Below are 18,916 nucleotides of genomic sequence, written 5' to 3' on the forward strand. Positions count from 1 at the left end.
CAGTGCACAGCTCCGCTCCAGTCGAGGCGGTTCAACCACGTTCACTGCAGATAGTCCGACTTTCTTTTCACCGAGACTTTAATAGCATTTTGCATCAACCACTGTGTGGGTCGAGGGACCGATTTCCACTCCTGATCCAGTACGGCTGCAGCCTCCAACATGATATTCAATGACTTTGAAGGCCGGTACATTGGACCGACTTCCGTATCACGTAATATCAGTTTTGAAGCCAAAATTTGTTGCTTCTCTCGCTCTCCACCAGTAGGCTTGAATCCAGTTGCAAGAGAAGCGACTGGGTTCCGACTGAACTCAGATGGCACAAGCTCCGAAAATGACTCATCTAAAGGATAATTTGGAAGATGAAGATCGACCCCCACGATGACTTTGCCTGCACTGGTGAGCCAAAGTTGATTGTATTGACCTCCGGTCTTTCGAAATGATGTATTGCGGAGCAACGATGTAAGCACAGACTGTCGCATGTTGTATGTCACGCCTCGGTACATGCACGCGTATCTCCATAGCACACGGCAGATGTTGTAGTGTCGTCCTTTGAAGGCCACCAAGAATAATTTCTCCCAGGCATCTTTTGTGAGCACACGCTCAGGACGGTCGATGAATTGAAACAAGACCCGGAGGAGGGAGAAGATATCCTTGCGAAAGAGTAAGACGATTTGGTTGACGGTAGAACCCTTGACAGCAAAGCCTTGCTGCTTGCATATTTGGAGTATCCGTTCCATGGCTGAAAAGTCCTTCTGCCTGGCAGCAACGTTCAACATTTGATTGATCAGCGATGGAGGGAACCAATTGGCACCCTGTGTGTCAATAAGCATATTGAAAAAGGAGTCAACACTTTTCCCACTTTTGAGATGTGCATGAAAAGTATTTTGTATCGTCACCTGCAACGCCGTCCGCATGGCGCTAGACTCGTTGAGATAGCCTTTCTGCATCATACGCGAGACAAGGTTCGCCTTTGCTTTGGGTGAGACAAGGCAGTCAAGGAAAGTAAGCCAGGTATATGGGTTCGGCCGGATATTCAACCGCGGCATTGTTAGCAGAAACTGGCGAAACAGCCGCATATCCTGCTTCTGAGCCGCAAACTTCAACAAGATATTAAAGGAGTCGACAGTTACGACATGCTCGGCTCTCAGAAAGATCATGCGCGCGTACTTCACAAACTCATGGTCAAGGAGGAAAGATAGTGCGGTATTCAGTGCAGCAGTCGACAAAAAGCCATGGTACCGTTCGTTTTGAAACAACGCAAGGAGAGATTTGGCCACTTGCTTTTGGTGGGAGCTCCCTGGAGCAGCCTTGTAAGAAGGCGATGACCGTGCGACTTCATCCACATGCTCCGCAAATTCCCTGACACTCGACAAATTCTGGGAAAGGGGGAGCAGCGTTCCCAAATTCGCAGGATCCTTAGCGGATTTATAAAAGTCCCATACACCTCGGATGATGGGGACCGGAATATTTTTCCGGGCCATGGTTTCCATCGAAGGAAACACTGGGATCGGTGGCTTTCTGATATCGATCAAAGGATCACCCATTTCTTGAAGGCTCTTTGCATGCGCAATACGATCCCCGACCAGCTCCACCACTCGCTCGGAACCAGACAATACAACCTTCCTGTATTGGCCTTCACTCTCCCGTGGATGGAGCACATGGACTTTACACCCATTGTGCATAGGGACATACCAAACATTTTCCTTCATAGCCATGTCCGTAGCACCCGCAAGGAGAGCAACAGTCTCCTCCGGCAATAGCATCTCCTTGTGTTTTATACCTCTCTTCCTCCACACCGTATTATTTTGCTCCATTCGTTCGAACAATTCCTCCAGCTTAGTCCAAAGGGTCCACCTCCATTTCGCTTCGGGGTTCATCCGCTTAGTGAAAAACAACCGACACCTTAACTTCCGCCTATCCCTAACAGATAACGATTTCATAGTAGCACGTGCTCTCTCATGAGAATGCATCTTGGGAGGGGCTGCCAATGGCCGCGTATGTGTTTTCAGGTCTCTTGCTCTCGGGGCATTGGATTTCGGAGGAGGCGGTGGTGTTGGACGGGGAGGTTTCGAGTCGATATCGGCAAATATATTGAACAAGCGTTTTCGTCTGTCTTCGTGCAACTTGCTCTTTTCTGTCGAATCGGGCAATGAAGGCTTTGAACTCGTGGCGTTTTTCGGCGGACTCACACCGTCGCGGTTTACTTCACCCCCTGTCCACCCATCTTGTCCACCATCTGGTGTAGTAGTAGCTTGATCGTTCTGCTGCGAGCTTCCAGCCTCCTCAATCACATCGGTTTTGGCTGCATTGCTACTCGACGCCCACCGTTTCGTAGACCCCCCGAGTGACAACCTCCGGCGCGTCCCCGGAACGAACCCGCCTGCGTTGCATAGTCTCGCTGTACATTTAGAAGTGCACTTAATTGATGAGATTGACCTCCGTTGGCGGACTGCAGCTGTAAACCAACGGGGGTAGAGGAACAGGAGAGGTTCGTCGGGGCCAGCCGCAACACTGTCTAAGACGGTGGACAATACACGTCTTTTCAGACACGGGCGGCCACGCGATAACATCGAGGAGTATACGGAGCAAGTGCCTGAGTCATGGAAAGGGCGAAGAGTCGCGGGCGAGTTTGGATTTGCTCCTGTCTAAAGACGTCGTTTTTTCAAGCTGCGGGCAAAGCTCTCCGGCGCGGAGATTCTAGAAAATGTTTGCCTCGTCGGAATGGCAGGCGGTCAGTGCTCTCCAGGAATCGGACCGATACTCGCCGTAAACAACATGTATACCTAGTCTCCGCAATTTTTACTATTTGAATACGAGAGAGACGAAAAATATCAAAAATAGCTATTATTGATAAGAAAAGCTAATGGATATATAGGCAGGTCGTACGGAGTGGGATGCCCCAAAGACGTACACCTGATCCCCGCTGTACGCTGGACCAGCCAAACTGGGTATAATACAAAAAATCAAGATGTATACTGATAAATGTGTCCTTCGCGACCAATCTCTGCCCCCTGAGGTATGCCTTTAATCTCTCCACCGTTGTCTATTGGCTTGTGTGAGAATTTCCCTGAGGACCTAGACAACAGACTTTCCCTCTTCGCTTCCGGAGTCAAATCCAACATCTCTGACATTTCCCGAGCAGGAACTCGTCCTTCAGAAGCGAGGATCTCAGGCCCAGTGAGGTAACGCTTTGCTGTGGTTACAGCTTTGGTGAGGTAGTCTTTTTGCCGTCGGGTTTCCTCTGCATCCATACCACTAGACTCGGGCTCCTTCCCAGACAGCTCCTCGATGATGCCAGTCAAGTGGGTCACTAGTTGCCAGCGCGAGGCTTGGAAGACAAACAGTGCCATTATATCTTGCATCTGTAGGTCTTTAGCAACAGCGTAATGAATGTATGAGTTAATGTGTGCTTACCTTTCCATCTAAATAGTATAACTCTTGACCTCCATCCGCCACAAACCTTCTGAGGATATCGAACTTCTCACGGTCTATCTTTGCATTTCTCAGGGCACTCATGAGTGTTGGAATATTCCCGATCTCTTCTAGAGGACCTTCTTCGTCCACAGTGGTCGTCGCTCGACTCAAATGGGTGGATGGCCCTTGGGAACCCCGTCCTGCACTTGCTGCTCTCTTCTTCTTGGCGGTATGGATAGTAAAGTAGTCTTCGTTGAGCATATGAGCCATCTCAAAGCCTGACCGGCCGCGACGGCTTCTTTCCGAGGCTTTCTTAACCCGTAATCTGACCCATCGCCTCCGGCGAACAAACGAATGAAACCAAGGGTGGGATCCATGCCAGGCTGACGAGCTAAAAGAGAAAGAATACTGCCAGCCTTGATCATCCACATCGCCAGACATATCCACGAACCATGTCTTCCACGCCCACTCCCAGCTCGGATCCGGCACCTGCGCATTTGTGATATTGACCGGACTATCTCGAAAGTCGTAGGTGACCCAGGCAGCTGGATCGAAGTTGAGAAGAGAACCGTGAGAATAAAGAGGGATACCAAAGAAAAACCAGCCCCGCTGGTTCTCGTAAAGAATGTCTAGCTCGGTACCTGGTTTGAGGCCACTGACACCATGGCCGGTCACTGATCCAGGGCCGCCATTTTCTTGGTCTGCGGCCCCGAAATCACGCTGTTCGCTAGTTGGCAAAGTCGAAATATCGGCAAGGCTTTCGCCCTCAGTGTTAGTGTATGTGGCTGTTAGAGATAGTCTGGCGTCCGAAGGGCGTCTGTCTGCGTCGTCGTCGTCTGTGATTCCTAGATTCTTTGGCTGCCATTTTTTATATTTGCGCTTGGTCAGCTCGCGCCGTACTGAGGGTTTCTTCCATCTCCTGGATGTATTTCTTGACAGGTCATCAGCTGTGGTGATCTCCGAAAGGCCCTCATCGTCGGAGAGTCGACGGTTCGGGGATGTGTTGTCGATCAGGTTCAAGCTGGGGCGGCTCTCCATGGTGGTTTATAGATTGACCAATAACAAGAGCGCAGCACAAATCCTGCAATAGCACTAATATTAGACCCCGACCATCATCGCAAGTCAGAGAACTGAGCCCGTCAGTGGCTGGTGCCAGGGCGCTATAAAAGGGGGAATAGATAATGCGATAAGAGATAAAGGAGGGAAGCGAGACAATTACGGGAATTAAGAATTAGGAATTAGGCAAACATAAGTATAAGAAGGAGTAAGGAATATGACTAAAAACTATTACCCTGGTCGGGTCGTATATCGACCTAAAAGTGAAGAAACTTGGCATCGGACGAAAAGCAAGGCCTTCAGCTGAAGGCAGCTGAAAAGAAAAGTAAATCGATGACATCGTTTGCGGGGCGCGTGCTCATCGGATCGACGCCGACCATTTATCGGTGCCTGAGGCTAACCACATCCAGGTCTTCCTCCTCCGTCCCACTACTTTGGATAGTAAATACCCGCGCCCGACGCGTTCATACATGCGGAACCCCCCGAGGACAAGAAATATTCAACGGACAGAAGCTAGATCCACACATCCTACAACACCCAACATCTTTCACGCATTGGTTAGCTGGACCACCGGACAAAATGGGGGAATCAATGCATCGCAAAATTGAGCTCCAAGCCCCCGCCGATTTCACATATCTCTACGGTAACACTGTCGCCCTTTCGCGCCAAAAGCTCGACCTTCATTTACCCCCCTCTGCAAACCCTGAAGATGGACCAGATCCAATGCGCGAGCGGGTCCGCGAGTTAGTCGACGAGGTACATAGCCTACTCTCAAACCGATATATCGACTGAACCCCCCTAATACTGATGGACATGCGAAACAGTACATATTGCGTACCTTCACATCGGCTTCCTCCTCAATAAGTATCAACGGTCTTGACTCTTCATCGCCTCAATTTCCTTTTCCGGCTGCTTTCACTGCGCCTGCAGAGACAGTCGAGTACGAACCATATGACGGGCATCTTGCATCACGTGTGACTTCGCTCTACGCGCAATTGGAATCGCTTACAACGACAGTCGCACAGTTAAGGCGGGATGCGCCGCGACGTGCGGCGGAGACGTATGCAGCGGAGTTGAAGAAGGTGATAGAGGAGGACGAACATGATGACCTGGAAGATGAGATACTTCTGGAAAGTGGGGAGGACAGTGAAAGGCAAACAACGGAAGACGTCGACATGCCTGATGCAGACCAGAACCAGAAACAGACTGCCAACAATGGGCCCAGTACAAATGGCTCACGCCGGAGGTCAGCGAAAACAAAGTGGGATTTACATGTGCCCCTTGGCACCGACCATGAAGCAGAACTATGGCGCACTGGGGAGATGGCAGAAGTATATGAGGATACATTGCGGACTTTACTTCGACTTCAGGGCGAGGCTATTCCTGGCGATGAGACAAACGCCACAACAGATGGGGCCGCCGATGGAAATGCGGTAGCATCGACAGTCGGGAAGGCTGAACGAGCCAGTCGGGCAGTTGAAGTCGTGGAGAAGAAGTGACCGCCTATAGGTCTATTCTGTCATTTTTTCTTTGCGATTCAATTCTGTTGGTGTTCGGCGCTCGGCATGGAATGATACCATTAAATACTCCACCGTGATTGATAATCTGCTATCGGGAATAATGATTGATATCGGCTATTCAGGCAATGCCTTGTGGTAGGAGTTCAAGCAGACCTACCATATTACAACTGGCCCTTTTCGTAATCAATACACACCAAGTCGTACATTGAACTCAAACCCCGAATCCCTAATCAGACAATCACTTTTATATTCTGTCCCAATATTTACTCTTCTCAGCTCCATCTATAAAAGCACCTCACGCCGCTCATGTTGCGTTGTTTAATATCTAATGTCAAGCCAAAGGGAAAACGAAGACAAGATGGGAAAGCCGGCAGCCGTTTCTCAGGTAGTAGATAGCTAACAGTTGAATTCGGATGGATCAAAGACGGCCATAGGGAGATAGAAAAGTACGGTTGACGTAAACTATTCCCGGGAGGCATCTTGAGGAAGGAATATATAGGAATAACACAGCACTGCAGCTTTACCCATGTGGATCCAAGACAAAAGGGGCGGAAAAAAGAAAGAAAAAAAGGAGATCGGGTTTCTATGCAGTGGGCTGAGAAGCTTCTTGCGTTTCAACCTTCTGCTCGAGGCCAGGATCCTCATTCTTCACGATGTTTTCGTCCTCCTTGGGAGTAGCCCACTTGGGCGCCTTGGCCCACTGTGGATCTTGCCAGGGGCCCTGGTCACTCAGCTCACAGCCGCCTTCGCACTGGCAAGTACCACCGATATCCACGGGGAGGTTCTCAGCAGGGACTTGCTCCAACAGTTCCTTCTTATAGTTAGAACCAAGGATGTGAATCTTTTCGACAGTCACGGGGTCAAGGAAGCCCTTAACAGCGTTGAAAGCACCGCTGAAACCCCAAGGGGCGTTGATCAAGTAGAGCTTGCCCAAACGCTCGGGGTAGTAGTTCTGCGAGATGGCAGAGGCCTGACGAACATATCCATATACGGATGGGATGCTTGTGATACCGACGCCCTTCAAGTCCATAATGGTGCAGCAAGTCTCCAGCAGCTTGCCTGCCTTCCGAGAGCAGGCGGGCAGTCGGGGGTCGGCAAGCTTCTCGTACTCAGTGACAAGGTTCTGCAACATGCGCTCGGCGGTGGTAATTTTGTACATGGCGGTAAGATCGATCTTGCCCAGCTTCTCGATGTAGACAGGTCTTCCGTCCTATTTCCATTATATTCACTATTAGCATCGAAGTCGACTCAGAAGAACACATGCACGGTGGTTATACCTTATCCGTCTTGTGGTAGTACTGAGGATAGAATTTGAACACCTCCGGTTTCTCCTTGTAGTCGAAAGTGCGAGGCAGATCATCAGTGCCGAACTCTTTCCGCCACTTTTCGCAGTCGACGAACCTAATGAGGAGAGCGGGCGGATGTCAGCGCTGTATTTCGCATTGTTCAACGGAGGATAAGAAACAAGTCCAAGTATGAGATCACTGATTGTACAGTTCTCATCGCTAGGCTTTCGCAGTGTCCGCGGGCACTAGTCAATCAAACAAATGAGAAGTAGTAAGGAAGGCCTCCGACATACATGGTCTTAGCAAGGGCAACGTCGAACTTTCTCGCCCTCAAAAAGCGGAGCAAAGTCAAAGTGTCCAGCCTTTCGGTGTAACCGAGCTGCTCCAGCTCACTCCGAAGCTGTTCTACCTTTGCATCCTGCTCTGGGGTGGTGTGGCCAGGGTGGCCAGTGTTGGCAACCGGCGCAGTGGTGGAAAATCATAGTTGTCGTACTTCGAGCTAGGGGCGGCCATGGTGGATGGTATGCGAGGGTCTGTATGAGAGGGAGTGAAGGGTAGAAGGTAGGAGGAGTTGCGGTGCGGGATGAGAGAAGTAAAGTATTCGTGGTCGGAAGACAGAAAGCGCTTAGTGTCAAGGGAGGAATCAATTGTTAGTTAAAGGGGGGTAGGGAGGAGGAGAAGAAGAAGAAGAAGAGAGTGGGGAGGAGATGCACGATTACAGCGAACTCCTGCAGTCTACAATATTATTGAATTCCTTTGACTTTACACATCTTTTTTCATGCATCCATATTTTATGTATTTTTCTTCGGAGCTCTTGCGCTCTTTACTAATGTTTGCCTGATATATCTCTGAATCAATAATGTAATCCGAAAAATTAATTACAAAAATACGTCGAGAAGAGACGGTCAACGGGGAAACCGTTTTAGAGAGAGTGGGCGGTGTCTCCGATACAACACTTCCAGTCTCCGGCCAGTGGGAAAAGAAACTGCCAGTGAGGGAAAAAATGAGAAAAAGGAGGGGCGAAACACAAATACGCAAAGGCGGTCGGTCAACCTCGAATGCCAGCACAGTCGCCAAAAGAAATTACAAAACCCCCAATAGATTAAATTCTGTCCTGGAACTAAGATCAAAGCGGAGCGAAGAAGGGGGAGGGGGCAAAGAGTCTCGGAAATTAAAACGACGAAGAATCCCTTTATGCCATGCTCTATCAAATTGTTCATATAAACTACGGAGTAAACTGGTCAGATATTGATTTGGTATGCAAATTACTGTAAGATTGGACCCGGAGATCTACAAAAGCGGTGATGCCGAAGGTGACGTCGTCACTGGACCACCGAAGACTGACTACGACTTAGCACCAAATTAATTACCAGTAGTGGCGATGTGCAATGTTCCAGACGAAGTTTAAATAAGGCAAACCGAAAACCATCGATTGTCTATATAACAAGAAGTCTACTTCATAAAATGATGAGCATACGTATGGCCTGCACATTGGGAGGAATGCTGATGTAACCTACTATGTACAGTGACTTGTAAGTAAGTAGACTTGCAATACGGAAGTATGCGCTGAGATAAGGGGCCATCGGGTTCGTACTCCGTAGTGAGATCTACAAACATCAGCGTCCTACTGTTGGAACCCGTTTGGTTTTGTATTTGGGGAGGGAAATTTCTCACTTAATTCTATACCAAACACCTGGTAGATACCGGCCTCTGCTTAAGTCTAGGGAACGAATACTCGATGTCTCTCTTTTATACAAATCCCGACTCTACTCCATGTTTTAAAAAAGAAATTCAACTACTAAAACACAACTATCAAGCACACCATTCGAAGCTGGTGGCAAATCCGCCTACTTATTGATCGATCTTGTCAAAGCACAATGTACACGTCAGGAAATGCCCATGGGACATACTACTTAGGTAGTACTCCTGAAAGTCCCCATAGCTTCTCCACTCACTTCATTACAGCTGCTGGTCAATCTATGATTGCGGTTTAGACTATTATTTCCGTCGTATCCCTCCCTAAGTGACCCATACAACCGCAGGTACTCAACCTCTGCTGGTGTCAAGCTGCACCACCAAACCTACTATAAACCGTTCTCAACGGCGTTGGAAGCTGAAGAATGCATGCGTGGAGGTTTATGGTTATCAAGAGTTACTGTGTTCTCCGCTCTGGGTCATATATGGGAATAAACACAGCCAACTGACCTATGGCATATACTCAATTGGCCACGTCATACAGCATCGAACTAGTGTGGTATCTTGGCAGTCTTGGCTGCTCATTTGTACCCCCGAATCATCCATTCGATATGACATCTCTCGAGTAGGGTGTACATCGTCACCTGACTACTTACTTGAAGAGGCCTCAAGACCATAACATCCCCCAACGCGTTAAGTATGAGAGAACTAGATTCTCACTACTCCAACTATGGATGATACTATATAGCGCCTAGCTCTCATATCTTCTCTCTGCCTACCTTGTTCTAGATCATAGATCCATCACCGGGCCCAGTCAGGCAAAACAGAACCCCGATTCATCCATAGTAACAGACCGGGCTCCCCACATTCGCAGATGCCCAAGATCCTCTGCCTCCACCCTGGATCTCTCCCCAACTCCCTCATCAAAAGGTCATACCGATACAACAACTCAAAACACATCTTCAAATACGCCTTCATCTCTGCCCTTTCCACATCCGTCTCCAGGCTCAACGGATCCCACGATGAGCAATGGCCATCAGCGATGCCCTTCGCATTCCAAAACAGGCGATGCGGGATATTCTGCGCAGGATAGTCATGATCTGCCAGCGCCCAACCAGTGAAGTGCCTGAACCGCTGCGTCTCCGTCAGACGGACAGTGTCATCTGCAGACCCGCGTTTGGCATTGGCTTTCACAGCAGCGGCGATGTTCAGTAGTAGGTAGGCTTGTAGAGCTACGTCCGGGAGATGGTTGACACCGAAGCTGTGGCCCCAGCTTAGAGAATCAAGGGTCGCCAGCGGGATCTTCTTGTGGTTTGCTAGACGTAGTAAAGCGAGCATTTCATTGGAGATAAGGAGCATTTTCACGGCATCAGCTAAGTCCCCATCAGCGGTGCTATATGGATCCTCGCGGATCCAATGGTCGACATTCTGGAATTCTTCACAAAGGGGATTGGAGACTGCCGAATTGGTTCGGTGTGGTTCGAGGTGGTATTTCTGTTCGATGGCCGGTAGGATAGCCGTGTCGAAAAGAGGCCCGGATGTTGGCAGAGCCGTAGACGGTGGGTACTTAGCTCGCTCAGTAGTTGCAAACTCCTCAATCACGGAGATAAGGGATTTTGTAAAGTGGTTTAACTCAGCAGACTCGCGATCAATGAAACGGTCATGGATAACGAAGTCGTTCTTGCGGTTCTTGTATTGGTTCTCTTTGATGAAGCCGAAATGTGAAGAGACTGTGTTCCAAGGGAGCTTATGGTCTAGATGCATGATACTCTATCTATGGAATATGTTCTTGGTTTGAGAGGTGCTATCGAAGGCACTGTACAGAAAAAAAAATCCCCACAAGTACCAGTCTAGCGCTTATCAAGTTTAACAACTTATGTTTCCATTTTTAGGGCTTGGTTAGGCAACCGCCGCTTAAGCTACCTACTATCGAATTCCCCCCTTTTGCCATACGCCACCCTCCTAATACTTGCGCGGACTAGTCAAATGGGGAGGGCAAAAACATGGTGATACATGTTATAGTCTCCATTTCGGATGCGTCCCTATCCGCCAGCCACGGCGCCACAGGTTAAATTTAACGCCTCATCGTGAATCAGTTCCAATCACCCCGATGAAATGTCCCATGTGAACCCCTTTTATCGTTAAGCCAATTGTCCCGGCTTGATCCGATGCTGTCTTTGGTTGTTAAATACTCAGGGCAGCTTATAGGTGGCAACACGATCTGTGGGAGTAGAATAAAAACAGGTTCTATATCTTAGCTGCATGTCCACAGAATATACGTGTGGAGTAGTTGATCTTGCAATTGAGTCCTGACGATGTCGAGTAATACGAGACTTCAGGGCTCGCTGGAGTTATTGAAGGCGGGAGGTTTACAATCATCTACATTGGTGTCATGTGTACTTGGAGAATATCTTGATTGTTTTTGTTTGATATGTCAATCACTAGGGAATAAAATATCACACAGTGCGTATAGACCTCCCTCGTCACCACGCGTCGGAACATCTCCACAACAAACCACCACCATATTTGTGAAAGCAGGGAACCATAAAGCCATTGCACAAGATTATTGACTGCTTGCTTTGCTGCGCAGCTTTTCAGTTGTATCATCATATTTGAAAGCGAGTAGTGAATAGGACGCTTAATTTCCACGATAGCATAAGAGCTGCTCCAGGATCCTTTCGTATCTCATGCAGTACGTTCGCTTGAGACTACACAAGAATGCTTTTGCAGTTTGGGCCTGGCGATTCGATTTACAGATCCTTCTTGGCGCCATCGTCGCTCTTACCGGCAACCTTGTCACCCAGGCTGTGGTATTCGCGGGTAAGACCCTCACATTGCTTCTTCAGGGTCTCAATGTCACGGTTCTTAGCATCAAGCTCCTTCTTCAGACGTCCGATCTCGCCAGCGTTTCCAGCTTCAGCAAGGCGGGCCGAGTCCTTTCCGCCGGCCTTCTTGTCACCCTCAAGAGTCTTGACCTTGTCTTCAAGGCGGAGGACATCTAGGATCATGGTGTAGGTGCGGTTGAGGATGAGAGACAAGAAGAGGGTGAAGCCGCAAAGGTACATGTTACGTTGAGAGTAGAACTTCCGGGCCTGGACTTCCATGCGGTCAGTGCCAAGGGCGGCCGCTCTGTTAACAAGAGATATTGTCAGATATACCTAGACCACTACACATGCATTGAAGTACGGCAAGTTACTTACCCCATGTTCTCCTTAGAGAAATTGGTCACCTCCAGCTGGACACGGTACACTCGGTTCACGCTGTCAATGAAGAGAATCAAAATGAATATGAATGTAATCTGAAAAATTCGTTAACAAGAAGTTTGTTCCTATCTTAGGCAACTAGGGGCTTACCTTCATTCCATATTGTAGTTTCGCTACTATCGGACTTTCAGAGATGAAGGTGAACAACTTCCGCTTGATAGTGAAAGGCAGAGGGACGATGAGTCCAATAAATATCACCATCTCGAAGACGAGAAGGCAAAAAACCTACGCAGATGAAGTTAGTACTGCTTGGAACTGTGTAATCAAAGCAATTCGAGATGTATCCTCGGCACAGCCGGAACTGTAGGCTACACCCTGTGCTGCAAGTTGACATGGTGGATTCGGTGTCAGTCTGCAAAATAAAACTTACAAGACTGTAGTAGAGAGTCATTTTGCCTGGAACTAATACCCCGATTCGACAATTGACGATGGAAATAGGTTCAGGGGTTGCGATCGATGTGTGGTTGTGGGGGAAGCTTGAAGCGGTAAACAAAAGATAAGAATTGCCAAGGACAGTACCAAGCAGTCAAGGGATGGCTGCAACAAGCTCTGAATATATAATGCAGAGCCTTGGAATGAGGAGACGAGTAATTTTCCTGGGCGGGGGAATGAGATCAGAGGCTTTTTTTGTATCCAGGGCGATGAAGATGAGGTGGTCCTTTTTCAGCTTCGGCAGGGAAGACGTCATCACCGCCCGGAGCTGAAACGTATAGCACGTGACACATTTCTGCCTAGTTCGGCGCTTCCGGAATGTGAAATCACGTGCCAGTGGTGCTTTCTATACAATATGGCTGTTTCATTCTCTAGGTGCTTTTTTGTCTAGATATGTTACTTCTAAATGTGTATTTACATGGTATCATCATAGCTCATCCCTCTGCTTCCCCATCCCAAGCGTTTGACTTGTGTTTCGGCTCGAACTTGAAGTCCTTATGGGCTGGACCGAGGAACATTTCACTACACAGCAGGTTAATATCCATGTGAAGCACAGGGCGTCTCAAGAAGGGAGGGAGAAAAAGAAGACGCTTACGTGATCTTGATCCAGTCTTTGTAGTTGTGACTGCCCATAAGAGTCTCCAACTCATTTCTGCCTCTCCAAGACGGTGGTCGGTCCTGAATACGTGGTGGAAGATATTCAAGCAATCCAATAGGAATGTAGCGGCAGGCGAAGCTCAGCCATTCGAGTAGGAAGCGCCGTGTAGTGCCAACTCCATGCTCGTCTGATCCCCATGTCTCTAGACCATACTTGGCAAACTTCTCAACTAGCGATAAACGCTCGGACGCAGACTTATCGAGGTACTGGCCTGCCTGAATCTCCTCAAATAACCAAGGCTTGATCAGAGCACCTCGACCAACCATCACAGTGTCAACACCAGCATTGTTGACGTGGTCGTCGTAATCCTGGTGCGAGTAACAGTCTCCATTCCCCAGGAACCATGTCTTACCTCCATTCGGCTGTGTCCGTGGGTCTGGCTCTCGTACGGTATCTATGACTTGATCCGTTTTTTCATTCAGTCTCTTGATAAGAGCAGCACACTCAGAGATATATTCCCAATCTGCTTGTCTGGTGTACCGCTGCTGTCTGCTCCGTCCATGCAGGGTTAAGGCTGCTACACCAGGAGCACCAAGTCCAAGGGTACTGGACTCGTAGCCCCCGAGAATTAAACGTTCTGCCACCCTGAGAGCATTGGGTGAATTATCTTTGGTTCCCATGCGAATCTTGGCGGTGATAGGTATTTCTTGTGAAACTGCATTCATACCGCGAAGGATCCTCTCGAGCTTTGACGGGTGTTCGAGAAGGGCAGACCCAGCTCCATCACGGTAGAGCAAGTCAATGGGGCAGCCGCAGTTCAAATCGATAACACGAAGGTTTGGGGTATATGCAGATAGTACCTCGGTCGCCTTAAGTGCTTGCCAATGCTTGTTTGCCGCAATTTGGGCGCCGAATCTAAGATCTTTCGAGTGATCATATTCCTGCACTACATCAACCCCTGGAGATATAGTTGGAGGTAGCATTTCCGTCTCGTGTGCTCTCATCAATGCCCACTCTCCTTTGTTACCCTGGATTAATGGCATACTCAGGGCCATCTCCGAGTAGGTAAACTGTGCGCCAAGTTCTATGCATAGTCTCCGGAAGGGAAGGTTTCCTTGTGTGGTTAGAGGCGCTAAAACAGGAGTTTCCGGGCCGAAGTAAATACGGCGCTTTTCCGACGGTAAGAATGGTGGCTCTAGATATTGCGCCCGGTTCTCTTCTTTCTCTATTTTGGCCTCCTCGGTCTTGGACTCTGCGCCCTTCTCTTCAGAAACGTTCCGGTTGTGAATTACCTTCTCCAGTTCTCTGGAGGTTTTGTCCAACCAACGTCCGTATGAATCAGCTCGAGGCGTCTGGACCTTCTTGCGGTGCAGCGCAAACTTAGCTTCCGCTGAGGCAATATTTGCAGTGCCATCCTCGGCGGCAAAAGGGACAAGTGGCTGTGCTTTCTTCTTGCGCTCCTCATCCTCAACCAGCACCAATTCTTTTCTGCCATCGGCGGTCTCGCGTTCAATCATGTGAGAGCCCACGAGACGACATTTCCAGCCGGAGAGGCATTTGCCTTTTGCATCCCAAACTGGACACATACCATCAAAGGTTGCCAGATCACCACGTTTGTATTCCTTCAGATAGGTTCGTAGATCGTGCTCATAACGACACTTTTCGCCCCATTGGCAAACTCCGGGAGAGAACTCAGGTGTAAAGACCCTGCTCGGACACAGGCCCTTTTCGTCTTTAGACGATCCAAAAGTGCGGTTTGTGTTTTGTCCAGTAGGCTTCTTCTTCTTTTTCTTCTTCCCCGTCTCTTGCCCTTGGCCCTCCTCGTGACGTGCGGCCTCGGCAGCGTCATCAGTATTAGGTTGCGGTTCGGTGTTCGTAGCCCTTGGGATAATGAATCTAGTATATGGTTAGTCAATAAAGTCCACCGCAGATAGTTGCTCCTGCGCCCACATACTCTGCCTTAACGGGGGCGATACCCCTCGCGCGCTGAGTGGCACCATTGTTAGCGTCGTTGTCAGGCGTTGATGTATCATCCAACTTTGCTTTCTTTGAGGGAGGTTCCTCAATATTGTCAGTCGCTAATGTATGTGTCACTGGTGCGTCGGTTTGACCGCGCATGGCGCCTCCGGCGTTTGCGATTGAGCGGTTTCGGGCGCCATTATCAAAACAGCTGTAACGATAGAATGGTCACCTCTCTTGCCCAAAGCGACGAACAAATAGCCGATGAGTAGAAATTCCAATCTTAAATTCCAACTCAGGTGCAGCTAGGTTCAATGCTTGGCGCAAACAAGCCTTCTTCTTCGATCAATGCCGACAAAAATTTCGGCTCTCACATCCCACCGCGGAGTATGAACGAGGGTTTGCATTGTTTGCAGTTTGGGGTGGCGCACGAGCTAGTGGCGCACGTAAGGCGGTCTACATGAAGACGATGGCTGGTGCGCACCGCACTGGGGTTGGTTTGAGCACTACTATTGCTTTTATTGGAAGTGGTGATGTCGAACCCCAACTTAAAACTGCTGGGCTGTTTCCGGTACAGCGGCGGCATGCGCGGGTAGATTGGTTCCTTACATTACCGAAATACTGAACTCATACCTCCGTCGGCCTGTGTACTATACGCATGATTGGTAATTACAGGGGAATGCGTGAAGGGGCCCACCGAAATTGAACCTTCTGTGTCTTTACCCATTTTCTCGCTTTTCTAGAAGAACTCAACGAGCAGATGGGCGGCCGCCAAGAATATGTATCCTCGCCTCGGGATTTAGACCCAGCCACTGGCCCCGGCGTGCCTCTCCACCCAATCCACTTTCGCTGTTTCCTGTGGCTTTATTTCCTGTCTGCTAATGTAGGTACGGAAAAATGGCGGTAGGCGAGCGAACCTGAGTGGCTGCACGAGCATACGAAAATGGTATTTGAAAGTCTGTGGATTTCGCTTTTGAAGTGACTTGAATTTGGTATTTTCTCTCGCCTTTCTACTAGTAAGTTAGACTACTAGTCGATCAGGGGTGTCGAAGCCAATGGATGCATCGGTACCAACTCAATTGCAGCTTGGCAATAGATCACAAGACATGCCTATGGACACGTCTCTTGTCGACTGATGCCAAATGAATAGTACTTTCTTGAACTACCGAAATAAATTGATGTATAAGGTTGACTTTGTCTCTATAGTCCCGGTCAGCTGGTACTAGTGCCCCTATTTGAGTCTACCATGGTGCGAAACGCCGTCCTGTTGGAGATCCTCAGCTATGGAAACAGTCGCTAAGATCCACCTATCAGATATTCTTCCGTTCTTCGCACCTTTTGCAGTCGGTGGAATGGCACATGTGGCATTTCAAGATCGGTGAACTTGGGTGTGTATTGACCCACAGGGGACTCAACGTTGGGTTGACATTGATTTGTATATGATTGCAGCAAAATGTAGGACAGTGGGTTAGATCATGCAAGTGGCAGGGAGGTATACATCACCTGAGGCGGTATCGAATTTCGAAATTACAGTATTGCATCGAATTCGGTATATACCCCGTATGACAATACACTATGGATGATGAACTTAAGTACTCCGTACACAGTCGCTTACTGCTGCTACCTTCTGGTCGGTATTCCGGAGAAGAGGGATGAGATTGAGTCATTATCGTAAGGAGGAGGCTGGGGAACAAAACAGCCCCCTGCCCTTATACTCTGTAGTAAATCTAGATTGAATGTGTTGTGCGTATGAATTGCCACAAGAGGACCGCTAACAGGAACAAAGTAGTATATATTTGATAACCAGAAATGATCGCCTGATTCCAATACCACATGTTCCGCGGCTTGAATCGAATAAGGTTAGCGGCCACTCGGCCGATTCATTGTCTGAGTGACGTTTGGAAATCAACATCTATACATAGCAGCATGCCCGTTTGCCCGGTCTCGCCATAATAAGCCTCATATAGAGTATTCATTATATTCCTCCATCTCCGAAATACGCCACAAACACACAAACACATACCTACTCCGGAGTACCAAACGGGGTACGTATTTAGGCTTAGTCCGAGATTTGGAGTATGCTGTATATCAGACCAGAAGCGGTAAGTGTTTGAGCGGGTAAAGCGGTGAAAGCGGCCACGAAGAATCCTTCTGTTATGTTTCTAGCGCCGAAGCTAAGGGTTTGGTGATACATCCCCCAGTGTGGTTGCGTCCTGAAAGGTAGACCTGCGGCTATCGCTAGTGAGACGATCAGTGTTCCAGCTTGTTCTGATAGGGATGATCTCTTTTGGTGAACCCCCGGGGGAGGGGGGGGTTTCACCTTGCCACAATCGCATCACTCTATTTTATCCATAACCAGAGCGATTTGGACCAATAGAGTAAGTGAGGTCGCTTCAGGTTGGTCCAGCGCTGACAATACCTCTCTCATTTGCCCGTGTCTTGTGTATATCAGGCTGTGAATACAGACCGCCCATTTGTTTTGATCTGATCTCCACTACATGTGACAAGATTATTCTCTGATGTCATGTGGTGTTGGCCAGATAAAGCTCCGAGATGGAGTATAAAGTTTACATGCTGTATATCCGTACATACCAGTCCATTAAATGGTTGAACCTGCCCATATGACCATTACTGATGTGACCACCGATAGCCAAGCTTTCTGTTCAGGCCATCGCTCGACGATTGGGACGTTAAATACGTAGCGCCCAACCTATTTTACATATTCATTAGTCCCCGCAGTCGCGTACTAAAAGGCCTAGTAAGTAGTGCCTTTATCAACCTCAAGACCCTGAAGATCAACCATCGCAAAGAAACCTACCTAACCGTTAGTACACTGGGATTTAAGACAATGTGGGGGAAAATTGAATCTAATTTTGCGTAAGTTAGATAAAAGAAGTCGATCAGCGCATGTTCTTCTTGATGGCTTTAGATAGACTGCTCGTTTTAAGTGCTGATCAAGTTAATCTAGTCAAGAATGCCCTAGTCCGCAGTCCGAAAAGGACATTCAATCCAATCCGTCAGCCCCAAGAGAGCACATGTAAATGAACCACGGATCAAGTCCGCCTCCCTTCGCCCCATCGGCTATATGAGCCGTCTCACAATAGCGGAGACGTCACCTATACCTACATATTGCTATGTAATGTGTACGAACAAGATGACTCTGCTTAAAGTCTCTCGAATCCTTGTAGTCCAATCATTTGACAGTTCACGGGAGGATTGTCTTGACAAATAATCTTGTGTGGTGGGTTTGAGTTTGATGTGTCAATGTTGCAAGGGCAACGTAATGTACGCTGTCGAACTACAGGCTAACTCGGGAGGTTACTAGTTAGGGTAAGTGGTTACTAACGGAGTAGTCTCTCCGTCATTCCCCCAAAGATGGTTAGATTCAAATTACAGAACCTACTACAGAGATGTAACGAGTTTAGTACTAGTACTTTGTACTAGTACTAAGAAGTGCTACTCCATTACTCCATCTCACTAGTTAGTACTGTACCTTAGAAATGGAACTCTGATCCCACCGCCATCGTCATTGACTTCTGAGGAAGACTACTTCTTTAGTACTAGCTCGTGAGTGGTCGAGCGCTGCAAGCGGTGTCAGTCGAGAATCCACCATTCTTTAGCGATTGCACCAGTTGAACGCCGAACTCCTAGTTTAGCTGTCTTTAGTAGATAGACTAGCTATCCACGAACCCA

At 48.5% G+C, this 18,916-nt stretch overlaps 6 protein-coding genes across 6 annotated transcripts; 1 reads left to right on the forward strand and 5 right to left on the reverse strand.

Annotated features, from left to right (window-relative positions):
- Window positions 1–41: 41 nt before the first annotated feature.
- ANOM_008431 (uncharacterized protein) lies at window positions 42–4,452 on the reverse strand (the record flags this gene model as incomplete). Its single annotated transcript, XM_015553687.1, has 3 exons — window positions 42–2,515; window positions 3,089–3,362; window positions 3,415–4,452. The coding sequence occupies 3 exons, from the start codon at window positions 4,450–4,452 to the stop codon at window positions 42–44; spliced, it is 3,786 nt and encodes a 1,261-aa protein (XP_015405208.1).
- Window positions 4,453–5,049: 597 nt separating this feature from the next.
- On the forward strand, window positions 5,050–5,969 carry ANOM_008432 (uncharacterized protein; the record flags this gene model as incomplete). Its single annotated transcript, XM_015553688.1, has 2 exons — window positions 5,050–5,226; window positions 5,295–5,969. 2 exons carry the CDS (start codon window positions 5,050–5,052, stop codon window positions 5,967–5,969), a joined length of 852 nt encoding a protein of 283 aa, XP_015405205.1.
- Window positions 5,970–6,573: 604 nt separating this feature from the next.
- On the reverse strand, window positions 6,574–7,789 carry ANOM_008433 (SEC14 family lipid-binding protein; the record flags this gene model as incomplete). The annotated part of the gene is made up of 4 exons (XM_015553689.1): window positions 6,574–7,200; window positions 7,268–7,391; window positions 7,570–7,638; window positions 7,686–7,789. The coding sequence occupies 4 exons, from the start codon at window positions 7,787–7,789 to the stop codon at window positions 6,574–6,576; spliced, it is 924 nt and encodes a 307-aa protein (XP_015405206.1).
- Window positions 7,790–9,772: 1,983 nt separating this feature from the next.
- On the reverse strand, window positions 9,773–10,735 carry ANOM_008434 (uncharacterized protein; the record flags this gene model as incomplete). Its single annotated transcript, XM_015553690.1, has 1 exon — window positions 9,773–10,735. The coding sequence occupies one exon, from the start codon at window positions 10,733–10,735 to the stop codon at window positions 9,773–9,775; it is 963 nt and encodes a 320-aa protein (XP_015405203.1).
- Window positions 10,736–11,372: 637 nt separating this feature from the next.
- On the reverse strand, window positions 11,373–12,785 carry ANOM_008435 (putative BAP31 domain protein; the record flags this gene model as incomplete). The annotated part of the gene is made up of 4 exons (XM_015553691.1): window positions 11,373–12,100; window positions 12,172–12,269; window positions 12,325–12,459; window positions 12,605–12,785. Coding segments are annotated over 4 exons (768 nt in total), but the record flags the coding sequence as incomplete, so codon positions are not given.
- Window positions 12,786–13,100: 315 nt separating this feature from the next.
- Window positions 13,101–15,382, reverse strand: dus3 (tRNA dihydrouridine synthase DUS3; the record flags this gene model as incomplete). Its single annotated transcript, XM_015553692.1, has 3 exons — window positions 13,101–13,188; window positions 13,262–15,160; window positions 15,219–15,382. 3 exons carry the CDS (start codon window positions 15,380–15,382, stop codon window positions 13,101–13,103), a joined length of 2,151 nt encoding a protein of 716 aa, XP_015405201.1.
- Window positions 15,383–18,916: the final 3,534 nt, after the last annotated feature.

This window comes from Aspergillus nomiae, assembly GCF_001204775.2.
Source record: "Aspergillus nomiae NRRL 13137 chromosome Unknown contig00217, whole genome shotgun sequence".
NCBI lineage: Eukaryota > Fungi > Ascomycota > Eurotiomycetes > Eurotiales > Aspergillaceae > Aspergillus > Aspergillus nomiae.